This window comes from Nycticebus coucang, chromosome 7 (genome assembly GCF_027406575.1).
Source record: "Nycticebus coucang isolate mNycCou1 chromosome 7, mNycCou1.pri, whole genome shotgun sequence".
Taxonomy (NCBI): domain Eukaryota; kingdom Metazoa; phylum Chordata; class Mammalia; order Primates; family Lorisidae; genus Nycticebus; species Nycticebus coucang.
The window spans coordinates 52,124,652-52,141,942 of record NC_069786.1 but is presented as its reverse complement, the minus strand read 5'-3'; the positions used below and the strand labels follow the sequence as shown (position 1 = coordinate 52,141,942).

At 37.1% G+C, this 17,291-nt stretch overlaps 1 protein-coding gene across 2 annotated transcripts in view; it reads right to left on the bottom strand.

Moving 5' to 3' along the window:
- GPD2 (glycerol-3-phosphate dehydrogenase 2) overlaps positions 1-17,291 on the bottom strand; it is a 147,436-nt gene that overhangs the window by 26,927 nt on the left and 103,218 nt on the right. For both annotated transcript variants that reach the window (XM_053596966.1, XM_053596965.1), the window contains exons 7-9: positions 8,163-8,327; positions 7,213-7,357; positions 157-350 (exon numbers count right to left, since the gene is read on the bottom strand). In XM_053596966.1, the coding sequence (XP_053452941.1) occupies positions 157-350; positions 7,213-7,357; positions 8,163-8,327 (504 nt within the window). The remainder of the gene's footprint in view (positions 1-156; positions 351-7,212; positions 7,358-8,162; positions 8,328-17,291) is intronic.

The window sequence follows — 17,291 nt, the reverse complement described above, 5'->3', positions numbered from 1 at the left end:
CTGTTGTGTTAGAATTTGGGCCTCATAAAACTTCAAGAAGTAGTGGGGAGCAAGGAATAGTTACCGTAGACCACGTGTGAAAATGAATCAGCCTGGAGAGTGCTGGAAGGGTTTGAGATATGAAAGTGGACAAACTTACAGGAATGCTTCACTTACCTTCAACATCACAACTCAGGTAATTACGCACTTCATTCAAAATGAAGTTGATATCCTCCTCTGAAGGAATGGGATGGTTTGTAATATCAGTTGGACTATCAGTAGTACCAGCGATAGTCATCTTTTGCCAAGGTAAGAAGAAAATAACTCGCCCATCACTGGTTGCTGGGTCAAGAAGTCCCATGCTCTCTGGGCTGAAGTAAAAAGAAAGATTATTCACGTCTGAAATTAGCAGAAGTTTAATAGTAATCTACATCTTGGGGCGGCGCCTGTGGCTCAGTGAGTAGGGCGCCGGCCCCATATGCCAAGGGTGGCGGGTGCCTGTAGTCCCAGCTGCTCGGGAGGCTGAGGCAGGAGAATCGCTTAAGCCCAAGAGCTGGAGGTTGCTGTGAGCCGTGTGACGCCACAGCACTCTACCAAGGGCAGTAAAGTGAGACTCTGTCTCTACAAAAAAAAAAAAAAATAGTAATCTACATCCTATAAACTATTTTATGCACTAACTCTCAAATGAAGAAACAATAAAGACTTAAACGAATACTTTTACCTTCCCTACCCTAATCTAGAAATTCCTAAAGGAAAAAAAAAAAACTGGGCTAACAAAAAGGAATGAAGCAAATATGATCATAATAATATTCCACAGTAGATCTACCTACCTCTCCACAGCTCAACAATAAAAGGTTAATTTAAAAAGTAGACTGCAGCTCCTAATTGTTTTGGTCTTTATGCTCCTTACATGATTCACAACAGTAAGATAAATGTCTATAATTTCTTTCATAATGTCCATTAAGGATAGCTCCTCAACATTTTTTCTCGTCTGTGAAATGTATTTTCCTGAGACATCTGACATTTGACACATCCTCCACTAGAAGTTCTCAGAAGTACATGAGAAAGTGAAGGGCCTACCTTTCTAGAAACTAAAATGTCATCAAAAAGTTCTTTACTCCTTTGTGCCTAGATGAAGTTGTGCCACTTCACCAAATATGAGATCTCTTACTTTATTTCAAGGTTACAGAGAGCTCAAGAAGTGCGCCCAGAAGAAAAGAGCTCAGTTTTCTACTACTACTTAAATAACAATGTCCTTGGAAAAGGTCAAAAGGGACAGATCAGCTAAACAATGAAAATCTTTTTAATAGAAGATACTAGTGGATGTATGTTATTAAATCAAGGTTCAAGGCTACCGATTCTAACAGATCACATGAAATCTTCTAAAATACTAGTCGAAAATTTTCACTGAACATATTGAATATTCTAAAACCAAATTTTAAAACACATTTGAAAGAATAGGCAAACTGTAAAAAAAAAATTAACAAAACCCATCAGAATTTGGTTTTAAATCACTGGAAACTTATTTTAGTCCATTCATTTGGAGAAATTATTAAAGAGAAGAATGCAATCTGTAAGTTTTTTTTTTATTATTTCAAAAAAATCAGGGATTCAAGTGCTTTTTGTTAAGTGGAAAATTTGAAAGTGTTATATTTAAATAGAACACTACAAATTTTCAGATGGCTAAATTCTCATCATGCAAGTGTTAAGGTATTTTCTAAAACATGTTTAGTTCTTTTAATACAATTTCTCAAATAGTAAATAATTCTATTTGGCTTCAACAAATTTCAAGAAATATCTCTTACACACAAATTTAAGAGTACATAAGTCAACTTTTTGTGTTTATCATCATCTTAATTTTTTTAAAAAAGATTTATTCAAATGTATAGGGATAAAAGGCTTATGACTATTTAAAAGCAAATCAAGAATAATTTTTTTAGCCTGGACATAGTGGCTCATACCTATAATCCCAGCACTTAGGGAGCCTAAGCCAGGATGCCAGCTTATGTAACATAGAAAGACCCCATCTTTACAAAAATTTTTTTAAAATCATAATAATTTTTCATAAAAACAAATCTACTGTCAGCTTATCTAATGATCACCTTCATTTAAAACACAAGGTATACTAACTAGTCTTTCTCTGCAAGGAGCCCTTGGCTCTATAAAGTGCCTGTTACATCCACTCAGCCTTTGCAGGAAGAAATTGCTATTCACAGCCTGCCTGAAAGACACGGGAGAAACTGATCCACAGTTCTACTTAACAAATCCAAAAAGCACCATTTTAGACCTTCAGCTATGAGTCTCACCTTCACTCAGTGTTACTTAAAGGAAATAATTTTACTTTCACTCTAATATGTTGAAAACTATTATACAAGATTCAAGTGGTTTTGCACTCTAGATATGACTTCTTTTTTCTTTGTATTTGTCATAAAATTGTCTAAAAATCTTAAAAGAACTACCTAATCATTCATTTTGTAAGCACCATTTTTTGATCCTAGGTTGATGTGCCTTTAGAGTAAATCAGTCCTTTTGGGATTCAAAATTAACTCATTCAGAGTTCAAACATTTAGTTTGATAAACAGTACTATTCTGAAACAGAAAGATAACTTATATTCTAACACTTGTGGGAAAAGTTATATGCTGATATATTTTATATATGACCATCTCACGATCCAGATATCATATAACGTGTCTAAAATAATAAAACTGATAAATGTAAGCATCAGATTATAGTAGTCAGCAACCTAGATGGGAAATGCCATTAAAAAAGCACAACTACTGAATCCTTTAAAAACTTTCCATGCAATAAAGCAGTTTAAAAGGTGAAGGTGATGGTTACCAACACACACGTGACTGGAACCTGTAGAGATTCTACTGTTAAGTGAAGATGTATGTCTCAAACATAAAATTAACAAGCACAGAGGGAAGACAGAGCTATTAATGAATGGTATAAAAATTTAAGAATCCACTCGGAAATATCTTTCATCAGTTCTAAATTACCTAACTCACGCTCTTCCTTAGGGTAAAGTTTGTTTTCTTACGAAGGATTAATTCCGCAAGGTCACGCTGAAGTTTGAGAATGGATACCAACAACTATTTCAGTATAGGCAATGCAGCAAGCAATAGGTCTTTTTTCCAATGTGTATGATTCATTTGACATCAGGAGGAAAAGCTTGCTGCTAATTTATGTGTGTGTCTAGGATTAAATGTAATGAAAATTTTTCTCATGCAGACCATTGCTTTCCTGAAGTGCCCTTAGTTAAACTGAAATCAATTTATTGTTAACTACTTAGCAATCAGTGTTAGAGCTAACAGTATGTACACACATTATAGGGGGAAAAATTGACCTCTTGTCATTAGTAAAAAGCACCAATAGGCTAAAGAAAGATTATTTGCACATATTTTAGTCGTTTGTTGCATTACTGCTGCTTCCTGAAAGAGCATTTAACCACAGCTTTGATGGAAATCCAGATTTATTCTTAACGTTAACTAAGGAGTGACTTTAAAAAATAATACCAGTGTGTTGGGTTTTCTGAAATTAAAACAATTCTTCCTTCTCCCCTCTGCCCCCAAAAGCTGCTATCATGGTGTAAGATAACTCCACATGTGGAATGTTAGTTCAGGTCATAATATATTAACAGATTCTATAGAGGTACTTCCAAAACAGCCCAACAAGATGAGTGTGCACATGGCTCTTTACTCTTCAGTTACTAGCCTACACTCACAATATCAATGATTATTGAAGTCAACTGGATTCTAAGACTGACAAGTTTCTAACTGAAATGCTTAGTCTTAAGTTATCATCAACCATTGTAAGGCAGCCCCAGAAAGTCCAGACCAGGTCTGGTTCATCCCTGAAGACACAGTCAAAGCCCCTGAGTTATAACAGCTAAGTGTGACTGACTGATGATACTAAAGAGTCATTTCAGTCTAAGAACTCCTGACACTACCCAAGAGAATGACATAGAGGGAAAACCATCCCTATGGGATGCCAGGCATATAGTTGCCTCAAGGTCGGTGCTGAAAGAGAAGACAAACCCTCAATCCAGACCATAATCCAAAGAGAAGGGGCTCAGAGCCTGAATGGGAACTAGGCTGCTGACCATTCCTTTAAGGCTTCCAATACAATGTGTAGTGGTTATAGCTCACAGTGCTAAAAGTGGGAATATTAATTTCTCCCAAAATAGAATGAGACTATGACTACTAGGATTCAGTAGTTGTGCTTTTTTAATGGCATTTCCCATTAAATGAGTCATAGTCTCATAGTCACTGTCTATGACTAACACCTTCGTGATTTATGGGGAGGAGGTCTAACGCTAATGGCAAATTTTTAGAATTAAGAAAGGCATTCTGTTTTTAAAATATTTTATCAAGGTGATATAGAAGTATATTTCTCATAAGCCATCAATCTACTCTGTTATTAAGTGTACAAAACATAGTACAGAATGCTGTGCACGACCACTTTCATGCAAAACTTTCAACAGGGTATACATTTGTGCAAGCAAAAACAAAATTTTATGGCAGGAATCGGAGGAGAGGGTTGCTGATTACCAAAGAAGAACTGGGATTGGGGGGGGGATGGAAGGAGGGAAAAAAGAGGAATGCTTTCACTCTTCATTTCTATTTTTCTATAGTGATTGAAATTTCTAATCACGTAATTATTTTATTTATTTCTGCCTACAGAGGTTATCTATGAAGTAAACTAAAGAATCATCATTTATGTTCGTATTTGAAATGCTCTGTATTTAAAAAATCTCATAAATGTTATTTTAAAATTTTTATAAATAAAGTGACTATCTCATCTGGGCAAGTTCACAAAAATATTGGTAGGATTCATTAAAAAAAAAAAAAATTACTAGGCATTATTATGTGCCAGGCACTGTAGTAAGAGCTGGGGATACAACAGTCAATTAAAAAAAAAAAATCAAAAGAACACTGTCAAACTTTATACAAGTTGGGTACTATTGTGAGATAAGGAATCAGAAGCCAAAAAAAGTGGTGAACAAACCCAGTAAGTCCTATACCAAGATATCACCTCCCACCGTAACGTTCCCTCCCTACCATCTCCTTGTCTATGCACTCTGAAAGAGCAGAACGTTTTCCCAATGTAATGATGGGAAACCGAAGGTTCACAAAATAACTTTGTCCCAAAGGATCTAATTATGAAGTAACAGAATTGGCAGAAGGCTTCTAGGGAATAATGTGTTGTCTGACATCATGGGATGGGAGTAAGAAAACATAAGGCACAATACAGGTTAGAATATACTGAGACATGTAAAATCCAAGCAAATGTAAGGATTTGATGATTAGATATGATGGTGACATCTGTACTCTGATCTTAGAGATGTTAAAAAAAACAAAGCCCCCCCCAAAAAAATAAATATCTTATAAGCTAGCTGGCCTTGGATATTTTAATCTACACACAATTAGTCTATATAGTTATGTCTGGAACTATTAAAAACTTCTCAGGAAACATGGAACACAGATAATTTTCTTCTGTCTTTTTCATTTGAAATAAACTTCTGGTTAACAGTTTTAAATACTCAATTAGGTACCACTGCATAAATTTCTATTACTAAGGTAGAAGAGGCACCTCGGTATCTCCAGTTCAAAGTAAAAATCCAAAGACTGTCTACCTATCTCACGTAGATATCCAGAAAGTGAGGAGGGAACCTTGGATGTTGGTGGATAAGAAATCGTCTTTAACATTTTTCTGAGTCAAACTGTACTTGGCACAAATTAGGTACATCTTGAACTATTCAGGAAGATTTAGTTATTGGAGAAGCAATAATTAATAGGACAACCTTATCTATAACGCAGCAGGGGAGCATTCTAAGAGAATACAGACAATAAAATATCATAGTGTCTATGCATCTATCTTATCAACTATTAAAAACTTTGTATGTCCTCTATGGAAAATTGTTAAAATAAGTAAGAAGGTAACTGTCATTCATGATCCTATTGATCACCATTAATATTTAATACATTTCCTTTCAGTCTTTTTCCATAAATAACGTTTAGATCCTACTGTACATAAAATCTCGAGTTCTACATTGTAAACTAACATGGTGGTATCATTAGTATTTTCCAAGGACATTAAAGTTATTTATAATTCACAGAAGTGATTGCTAATCTTTGTCAACTAGGAATAATGTCATAATGAATACTGTTGCAAGTTAATCACTATTTCACATAGAACTATTACAGTTACCACATATAAAAATAAAAACAGGACACATATTCTATACTCTTAAAATGGCCATATGGATTTTTTCCCAAAGATGACTTGAAATGTACATTTAGGAACAATAATTTTTTACGTACAACTCCATAGATGTTTCCTTTTTGATTTATTAAGAATTTCAAACATTTATAAAAATAGAGTTTAACGAACCCACATGTACCCTTACTCAGTTTAAATAATTTTCAACTAATATTCTTATGTCATCTCTATTTCACCTTTCTCCACTTCTTCATCCTCAATTATCTTTGTTAATCTACTAGACTAAAAATTATATATGATTTTTACTCGGTATACTATTTCTTAAAATATACTTCAAAAGTTATAAACCCAAGAACACCTGAGTGACCCACATTCTCAGATTTTTCATAAGCAATTTTGGATATTTTACAAAAGTAATTTTTTTTTTTTTTTTTAGAGACGAGGAGTACATAGGAGTACACTCTGTTGTTACCCACATAGGAGAACATCAGCATGGCTGTAGCCTACTGCAGCCTCAAACTCCTGGGCTCCAGTCATCCTCCTGCCTCAGCCTTCCAAGTAGCCAGGACGACAGGTGCACAGATAATTTTTCTTATTATTTTGTAGAGACAGGATCTTGCCGTGTTGCCCAGCTGGTCTCAAACTCCTGGCCAAAGTGCTGGGATTACTGGCATATGACCCTACACTGGGCTAAAATTAATTTCTTAATGCCTTAATTAAAACTATAACTCAAAAATACCAATTCTTATACTCTGAACTAAACTGAACAAAGTAGATAAAGAGATCACAAATGATTAACCTTTAGAAATAAGTACTGGTGTAAGTGGCTAAGAAATTCCCAAGTCTCTTGTGTATTTTGTGTTTTGAAAGATTTCCTTTACTTATTTCTCCTCATCTAGAATGGCAAGGTAACCTGTCATTAAGAAGGCTATGCTAAAAGAAGAAATTAAACACTATCTCTTGTGATCCCCTTTCTCAGGCATTGACCACAGTGTTGGATGAGGGTTTACCTATAATAACCAGGCATCACGATATGGACCCCAGCGCTTGGCTGGCAGATGGCTGTAGCATTCTTATCGTCCATTTTACGCACGGAGTCCGTGAAAGGTCCCGTGGCATTGATAACGCATTTGGCTCTCACATCAAATTCCTGCCCTGTGGGAAAAAACAGCATCCATCACATACTCCATTTGTTTCTCCGTTTACTGATGCTGTGGATTATTAATTCATCTATTAACTTAACCCATGGGGAAGTAAACTTAACTGACACGGGCAGCCAGAGCTACTGAAGAGCCAAACAAAAGGCTTGCGTTGAGTAAATTTACCAAAAACAAGTCTGAAGACGGGAAAGTATCTCACTGGTTCGCTGTGGTTCTCAGTCTATTTTATAAGGTACCTCACAGCACTAAACATGCAGAAACTGACATGAGTAAATAATCTCCCTTCTTAAAACTTCAATGTGTGAACAGCGTCCCTGTGAGAACCTTTCACACTGCTTTTGTTCAAGAAATGATGTAATTTTGAAGCTGCCTACCTGGCCCTAGAACCAGGGCAAGAATGAAAATGGAACCTAAGTTAAAGGTGATTGACTTTAATGATGTGTAAATGCACTTGCCTGTGTCACCTAAATGATACTCTGAGACTTGGAACATTTATTTAATTTTATTAATAACATGTTTTTGTAAAGAAAACGGAATGCATTCATAGCTGTGGGAATTCTGTGGGCATTTATTATTACCATTATCATTATTATAATTATAATACAAAGGGGAAAAATTGCCGAGTCCCACAAGGGAAATTTTCATGTTAAACCAGTCATTGTTGACAATAAGGAATATAATTAATATGACTCTGAAATGTGGCTTAAATGAAAGAAAAGTGACAGAAAAATTATAATTCAGTCATTATATAAGCCAGGCAAGATGCTAACCACTACCTCCCTCCCAGAGCCTTGGCGTACCTGTGAGGACATCCTTGCAGCGCACGCCGCTCACGCGTTCTTTCCCTGTTTGGGGGTCTGTCTTCTTGAGCAAGCTCACTACCTCCATGTAATTGGCTGTGGCAGCCCCATACCTGGCAGCAGTCAGAGCAATGGCAAGGTTCATCCGTGCATCGTTGTGTTGTCCTGCAGCAGGAGAAAGCACCAGGGGAGGGACAGGAGTCACCTCGAGCCACGGACTGGTGGTACAGAAGTGTGTCACAACAGATATGTCACATCTGTCCCTGTCACCCAGAATATACATGATGGCTGGGCAGCTTGACAGGGCACAATTTAAAAATACACGGCCATCCTCAGCCAGGCATCTACCTGCCACTTCAGCAAGAGTACTTTGTGCACCACAAAAATGGTGAAAAATAATCCCATTCCTCCAGACATCAACTATCTGAAAGTTAAAAAATAAGTAATTATTCTCTCGGGGTTGGAACATATGCATATGTCAGACTTCTCCCAATACAGACAAATCGTAAGCATGAAAGTGAAGCAATTCAAAACTTCAGAATATTTGACACCCCAACTGGTGTTGATGAACAATTTTTATGAATATGTGCTCTATCTAATATTCAAAATCAAGAGCTTAATCTTCTATACAGCATCTCTCACTATTTTGTAAAAGGATTTTTCTTGGTTTGAATTTTGATCAGGACTCTGTAAAATGTAACTTTTTTTTTAATCACACATAAAAGGTAAGAAATTAAGCAGGGCGAAATTTAATTACAGAACAATTCCTACCTGTATTGTTAAAGATTTATTGCTGAAAAAATCCTAGTTAAAGAAAACTAAGGGGGAGGAGTAGGGGGGAAAGATGATTAATCACTTTAAAATACTGGCATCACTAGAGACTTTTTCTATTTATTATTGCCAGTGGAGTTAACCCTGACCAGGAAGAATTACTCCACATTGCAGGGGCCAGGTTCTCTGTGCCCTGAATAATTAATTATCCGGGGCTAGATGTATTGAAGCAGGGTTCAAATTCCCACACGTTGGGATCAGTTCTATCAAGATAATACTGATAAAGGGATGAATTTGTAATGGATATTGTTGTTGATTTATGTTGCCAGCATACCAAACATTTAGTATAAATGGTTTATGTAAAGTTTCTTCCTTGTGATTCAGTCTGTGCAGGGCTAGCAGCACTGCACAAGTAATCTGTTCCAGCTAAAAGGGCAAAGTTATAAAGAGAGAATCAATGACTGAAGGTTCTGCCACCCCTCCCCACAAACATGTGATTCTAAAACCGCTGAACTAATATAATCGGCTAAGAACCTTTCCCCCAAATTAAATGCTCTCTCGAGGGCAGAACATACATTAAACCTCAAGGTGCAAAATAAGTAGCTACTTTGTCCGTAAATTAATAGAATGAACATAGTAAAGGAAAAAAAAAAAAAAACAAGAGCAGTAGTTAGTTGAGGTATAAGTGGGTTGAAAGTGTAGCAATTCTATTGTATCAGTTTCAACTCAGTAGGACCCTTTAGTTGATTAAAATAATCAGTAAGTATATTTAAAGTTAAGTTCAAGAAACGAATTTTTATTAATGTAGGACTCTATATTTAAAACTAAAATATGCTCCTCAAAGTTATTGAAAACAGTCCAAAGAAACCAAATAAAAATTCCATTATAGATTTTCTCCTTACACTAAGGAGGTAACAGAGCATCTATACTACACAGTCTGTCAAGGAAACACCCTGCCCGACACAGTTGAGTATTTGGTAGTACAAAAAAAAGCCGTGTCATGTTTGTCTCCACCAAAGGAGTTGAGAAACACCTTGATCACAAATCTCTTGATTTAGAGACAGGCCAAATCTGTGTAACTGAACTATTCTAAATGAAATCACTGTTCACAGAACCAGCATAAATTCCATTTATTAAATTATACATTTCTTTAGAAAGTGATATATCTATTATACAATCATCTGATTCTAAAATACAAAATCTCAGGGGTGGCGCCTGTGGCTCAGTGAGTAGGGCACCAGCCCCATATGCCAAGGGCTGCGGGTTCAAACCCAGCCCCGGCCAAACTGCAACAACAACAACAACAACAACAAAAATAAATAAACATTTAAAAAATAATAATAATAAAATAAAATACAAAATCTCATTGGAACAGTTTACCAAGCTCTGTTGATTCCATAGCAAGAAATGTCTCCAAAATTAGCTTCTAAATTCCTGTACTATTGAAATAAGCAAAACCCACATCAGTTAAAAATGTGAGTTGGAAACAAGTTCCACTGGTCTTTGTTTTTCCACATCTGCCTTCAGGTATGCAGCAGCACCTCCCTGCCTTGACTCAAATCAGGGAGTCACTTACTTATAAGGGATTCACAGGATGATCCTTGCTACCACAATTCCTAATACTCCCATTAGGACTCTAGGTTTGGGAAGTTATTTGCAGCTCTCTGAACATCCATGTCATTTCCTACATTCTTGCCTTTGCCCACACTTATTTTTATGGCTGGATACTGTTCTGGAAGTTCTGGAAAACCTCTATTCATTTCTCATGATCTCATTCACACATTTCTCCCAAAGTTTCCCCTTCCCTGAATCTTTTCAATGCAAAATTGTTTACTTCTTTCCCTGGTCAACATTATATCTTTTTCATATCTACTTTACAGTCTTTATGATATTATAGTCATCACGGATCCATCTATTTACAAAAACAAAAACTTTTGTTGAGTCAGGCCCTGTGATAAGCACCAGAAGAAAGAGACGTGGAACTTAGATCTCACTGTAACTATCGTGTGGTCCCATGTCTTAGGGAAAACCAGAGCCTCACTTGTTCACTTTTTTTTTCTTGTTACAACCAGGCACAAAATAGGTATCCAATAAATGTTAATTTTAGCCAAATTCCATTGAATGTATTAAGTAAATAGGTATTGAAAGCCTTATCTTTAACTATAAAACGGAATGCTTTCTCTCGTTACAGAAATTTTAGACATCAGTAAATTGGTAGCAAGAAATCTGAGGGGAGCAGAAATGTGCAAAATCTGAATTTCACCCCAAAGTAGGTCTTATATTTATGCTTAATAAGTGAGAAGGAAGCAGAAATAGTTATGAATCATTCCCTTAAGACTTATCCTACAAGTTGCCCCTTACTTTGCAGGGAAACACAAGCACAGCTATCTTTAGCCTCTAACATTGTGGAGAAGTGATACAACTTCCCCCAAGCTCTGAGGTTCACACCTATACCCAGCAATCCTTCCTCTGTTTACCTCCTTGTATGCAGCGTAAACCTCTTCCCCCTCCTCCTACACCCACACTAAATTTACCCTTCACCCTGAGATACCCAGATGCTCACAATGTGTTCTTCCTGGGATATATGTGTAAGTGATATGTTTTCATTACTCTTAACTAAATTTTCCTAGCCCTCTTTCCTGACATTTTTAAAGGTATCTTTATGCCTCCTGCAATTTTAATTTTGTAGAAAAAAGTTTCTGACAACACTGCATGTCATTGAATATGATACAATAATCTCAAACCCCCCACCCAATTGATCTGCTTATTAAGTTTAGATTTTCAAATCTGCTTCCTTTGAGCCAGGCAACATTATACTGTTTCCCACTGATCAGTGAATAGCTTTACATTGGCACTTACACAAGGACCCAGACGGAGACTGTGAAAATCTGTCTCTTCCTCTGTTCTCGTCTGCACTTGAAATCTTACATATGTGCACATACTGAGCTTACAATTCAGTGAAGAGAAGCACAGAAGAGGTGGAACTATAACTGTTTTCCCTCATTTAGAAAAACAAATGTAAAATCTACCCATCAAAAAGAATAAAGGTTGGTGGTGGTAGAGAAAATTTTATCTTAATCTTCAGTAGCCTTGTACACAGGATAGCGAGAGATATTTTAAGTGAAAAATGCATGACCACACATATTTTAGAATATAACCATCTGAATTAAAGTCCTCAGATATAAATATTTTGGAGATATAGCAATATTGCTTTCCTCCCAGAGTCAAAGTTCGGCAACTAAGTTAACATGCAAAAGAGATGAAGGAAGAGAAATAATCATTGAATGTGTAAAGGATATGAAGAATGAGCAAATATGAAAAAAAAAAAAAAAGGTAACAAATTACCTGGCATTTTCCTGTTCCTTCAGGTCTAAATTTCTGTGATGCTCTAAAAATCTACATATAATCTTCTCTTTAAGACATCATACTTGTAACTGTTCCTTTATAACACAGACCTATATACATGCACAGACCTATTCTGACACCTACCAGTATAGAAAGTCTAATTGTTCGAAAAAATAGTTCTTGATTAAAATAACACTTGTCTATAACCTCATCAACAGAAACTGCCGCTGCTGAAATACTGAGAATATTTCCTTCCATCTCCCTGTTCCCTGGCCTGAGTTGCACGCAATCAGTCTATGTCCAGCAAGTAAGAAAAGGATGCTTGAAAGGAAAGAATACCTCCCCAAAGCTTTGATCTCATTTCTAACAAAATCCACACCATCTGCTTCATTGTCTCAGACTGACAGGGTCACAATCATCTCTCTGGCTGCTTCCCCTTCATGGGGTGGCAACAGTAATCCAAAGGGCAACATACTAAACTCAAGCTGACTTAATACAACCATTAAGTTCCCTTTCTGATGGAAAGAGTGCATGCCGAGGCAGAGCAAAGCAGGTGTGTACAACCACATGTGCGCTTGTGTGGATAAGAAGAGTATTCAGTTCTGCTGTAAGTATGTACAATGAGTAAACCTAACAGGGAAAACTGAAAACCTAACAGGGAAATACTTCCCCTGGGGAATGTTGACAGCAATGCAATTTCCAAATGTAAATGATGTATACAAGTATTTTTGTGAGGAGCGGCAGGGGTCCAGGACTACACAGGCTAGTATAGGGAGAATGTATCCTATAATATATGGTGGAAAATGGCTCCGGGTTTGTATCGATTGAATTGCAACTTCGGGTGTGCCACCAACCTGACTGAGGGGAATGTGAGCAATGCACTATATTCTTCTGGGTTTTGTTGTCCTAAAAAAGGAGAGGGTCTGAGTACTCTGAAATGATACAGCGTATGTAAGGCTAATCCCTAACAGTTACCTCTCCCTTTCGAGATTGCACTTCAACCTTTTCCCAAGACTGGTTTCCCTGACTCTGTTCCAGCATGTCGAAAAGAGACTGGGCATGAATAAAGTACAAATGACAGGGGCCTCATGAAGAAAATCAGAAAATACATCATTTCCACTAGTTCTAAAGTTATAATTAGATTTCGATTTGTTTAGCTTTTGTGAACTATGCAAAAATTGCCCCTATCCTTCAGCCCTCCCTATAGCATGCCTTTGACAGGAGTATTCACAGCGTCTTTTCCCACTATGATTCTAGACTCAGCCACATGAAATTGTTTTGGTCAACCGAATGTTAGTATATATGATAAAAACAGAGACTCAAAAGAGCATGTGTTTCTGCTTTGGCTCTTGCCCTCTGCCAATGCCAGGAAAAGGATGTGCCCATACTAGCTTGCTGTTACTAGGAGGAGATGAGAGGCAAGTGGAAGGTCACCCCAGTCATCCCAGCCAAGGCTATCCTACATCACTGGACAGCCAGTTAACACCTCCACACAGGAGGGCAAGTTCAGCAGGGACCAGAGAATTGCCCAGCTGACCCCAAATAAGAACAGAAGAGCCACCTACAGGACCACTCCAATACATGCACAAAAAACCCTAATTACTTTTATGCTACTGAGGTTTGTGGCTGTTTTGTTATGAGAAATTACAGCAATAGATAACTCATAACAGGCAATATAGACAATTTTTTACTAAAGTTAGTCTCAACTTCCAAATAGGTTCCATCTCCAAAATTGTATTCTAAGAAGGTTGTTTAGAACTCTGTTCATTTTCTTACAGAAATGCTATAAATGAGCCAGGCATGGTGGCTTGCATCTAAAGTCCCAGCTACTCAGGAGGCAAGAGGATCACTTGAGGCCAAGAACTTGCTACCATTGAGGTAAGCCTCGGCAGCACAGTTAGACCCCATCTCTTAAAAAGAATTCTAGTGCGGTGCCTGTGGCTCAAAGGGGTAGGGCACCGGCCCCATATGCCAGAGGTGGCGGGTCCAAACACAGCCCTGGCCAAAAAATGCAAAAAAACAAAAAATAATAATAATAAATCTATAAATAAAAGATGATTAGTTAGCTCCAAAAGATACCTGAATAAGAGAATTAATTATGACTGCGACAGTCTCAATGCCCACCACCCCGTCACACGCTTGTTAAATCTCCAAACTGACCATAGTATTCAACCTGAAATAAGGTTCTTTTACATCTCTGGCTTTTTGCTCATGTCGTCCCTACTCCATGGCACATCTGAGTTCAATCTGGTGAACTTTTCAACTATCAATCATTTCTTCATGAAACCTTTCCTGACTGCTTTTGAATACCATGGCTTTCTCTCTTCAAAGTTTCCAGGTCACTTTGTACATACATCTATTACACCAAAAACTATGTTCTAAACACGTGCATTCAACACCGACTCATTTAATGAGTGCTTTTTAATAGCTGAGAATCGTGCTAGGGACTGGATTTATAATGGACACCCAAATAGACATAGTTACAGGTCTAGTGAACATCAGTTCTAATAATATATTCCTAAAAACAAATGCCGTGCATCTTATTCAACGTTGCTTCCCCAGCACGGGCCATAGCATTTGCTCCCTGGCACGTATGAATGAATGCACATGACTGCAGCACATAGTCCTAGTTCAGAGAGTGGAGAAATAAAGGGAATGTATGCAAGGGTGCAAGATTCCAGAATAGTCCTCAACTCCTTAACCTCCATTCTATAATAGCCATGGTATTGAAGGACCAAGGGGAGTATTCTATCTCTTCCTAGCAGACAATGGAAAGAGAATGCCTTCTTTCACAAAATCTTTAGTGAAAACATAAGCAAAGGGAGAGGCCAGAGATAAAGTTAAAGCAGTGAGGGTTTAAAGTATAATTAAGACAGTAACTTATTCTGAACCAGGTAGAGTATTGAGCACTAGGGAGCTATTGAGTAGGAAGAATAAGATTTCCTTAGTCTCTGCCATAGGCAACCCCATTCTCATGGGGAAGACAGATAAAATCAAGTATAGTAAATAAATAAGACAATTATGATTGCAATATTGGCAATAGAAGGGGAAAAGTAGAGAGCAAGGAGAGAAAATCCCTAGAACCGGGGCTCTATTATGGACAGGGCAGTTAGGGAAAGTGGAAGATGAGCAAGAAGTAGAGAAAAATGCATAAAGAAGGCAATTGAGTTCTGATATCAAGATCACCTAAATCAATGCTAATGTGTGGTTACAGCCAAAGCTTCTAAGAAGCATAAAGTCCTGGAAAAATGACTACGGAGTTAGTATAACCCCAATGTGTTGAAAAGTGCCTGCAAAGTGATTTTGTTCTTTCAATTATTCTTTAAAGTCACCTTTGTTTTATGTCTATTTCTCAGGAACTAAGCTTAAAAATCTTCCTGGGTTGGTGTACATTTTTGCAGGAAATGTCTTCCAGTATAGACTTGTGAAATTCAAAATAAAAGCATAATATTTTAAGTGTATGAATTGAAGTAATTTGCTGTCACCTATCCATACGACAGTTCTCAAGAAGGGACACTTGTTAGCACTGAGCATGCAATCATTTTTTATTATTAAATACAAAGGTACAATTAAATGCAGGCACAGGATGTGACCTGCATCATAATTCTGCCAGGCCTTTCTCTTCACAATATCCTTTTCATTATCCTGGGTCTTTTGTTCCTTCATGTTTCTTTTGTCTCAGGCTAAGTTCTCTGAACAAGCTATTTACAATCTCAATAATTAGCAATCAGGGTGGATCTGTGGTCTTTGGCCCTGTGTAAACGAAACATTGTGAAGTTTCTTAACATGACATATTTAAGTACATAAAGTTTTTATACCCTCAGGACTTTCATTTCTTAAAAAAGTTTTAAATGAATCTAATGAGGATTCAGTTTTCCACTTTTCAGACACTTAGGAATCTAGCTATGGTTGAACAAAAAGGAAGCCACATTGAAACTGCAAACAACAAAATGCTGAGTATTTATTAGCTATTTCTGTGCAAAAATACAGAAGTTTACAGTGAAGACGCTACGTTAATTTACAATGTCCTACTACTCCAGAACAACCAATTCTTTCTCTAGCATGAACCAAAAATAGTTATTTGTTTTGTATTTTTAAGGAAAAACGGGAAAAGGAACAATGTGACAAAAATGAATTGAATGGGCCAGTGGCTTACACCTGTAACCCAGCACTCTGGGAGGCTGAGGTAGGAGCATCCCTTGAGGTCAGGAGTTCAAGACCAACCTGAGCAAGAGCAAGACCCCATCTCTACCAAAAATATGAAAAATAGCCTGGTGTGGTGACACATGCCTGTAGCCCTAGCTACTCAGGAGGCTGAAGCAGGAGTATGGCTTGAGACCAGGAATTTGAGGTTGCAATGAGTTATGATGATGCCATAGCATTCTATACGGGGGAACAGAGCAAGACTCTGCCTCAAAAGAAACAAAAATAAAATAAATAATAATAATAATAATAATTGAAATGAAGTTGGAAAGTCAGGTAGCAAGATACCCTACAGAGATTCCTTTCAGATTATACAATTACATAACCTAAAAATCTCAGATGGGTTTTTAAAATGCACTAAATTCACTGATAAGCCTTTTTAGAATGTGTGGTTCAAGGGTAAAAGTCTCTATTAAGAGCAGCAGTCTAGACAGTATGGCTCTTCAAGAAAACTATCCTGAAGATGCTCGAGATTAACTCCTTTTGAAAATATTTATTGAACACCTACTATATGCCAAGCACTAAGCTAAGTATCACCATCGGGAGCAGAAATTATAAAAAAACTGGATTAGCCCAGCTGTTCTAAACAGAAACACGAGTGCAAGTTTCAAAGTGCAACTCGGAGAAGTCACATGTTCCCCAAAGTCTTTCCATTTCCTACCTCACTTCCTTTCTCTTTCTCCAGCAGTTTTCCTAAACGCAGTACTCCAGATGTGATGTATCTTCTTTTCTTTCTTAAATTACAGGAATATTTACAAAATTGATTTATAGGAGTATGTGCTTAAGTTCAAGTCCCTCCTCTACCAACTA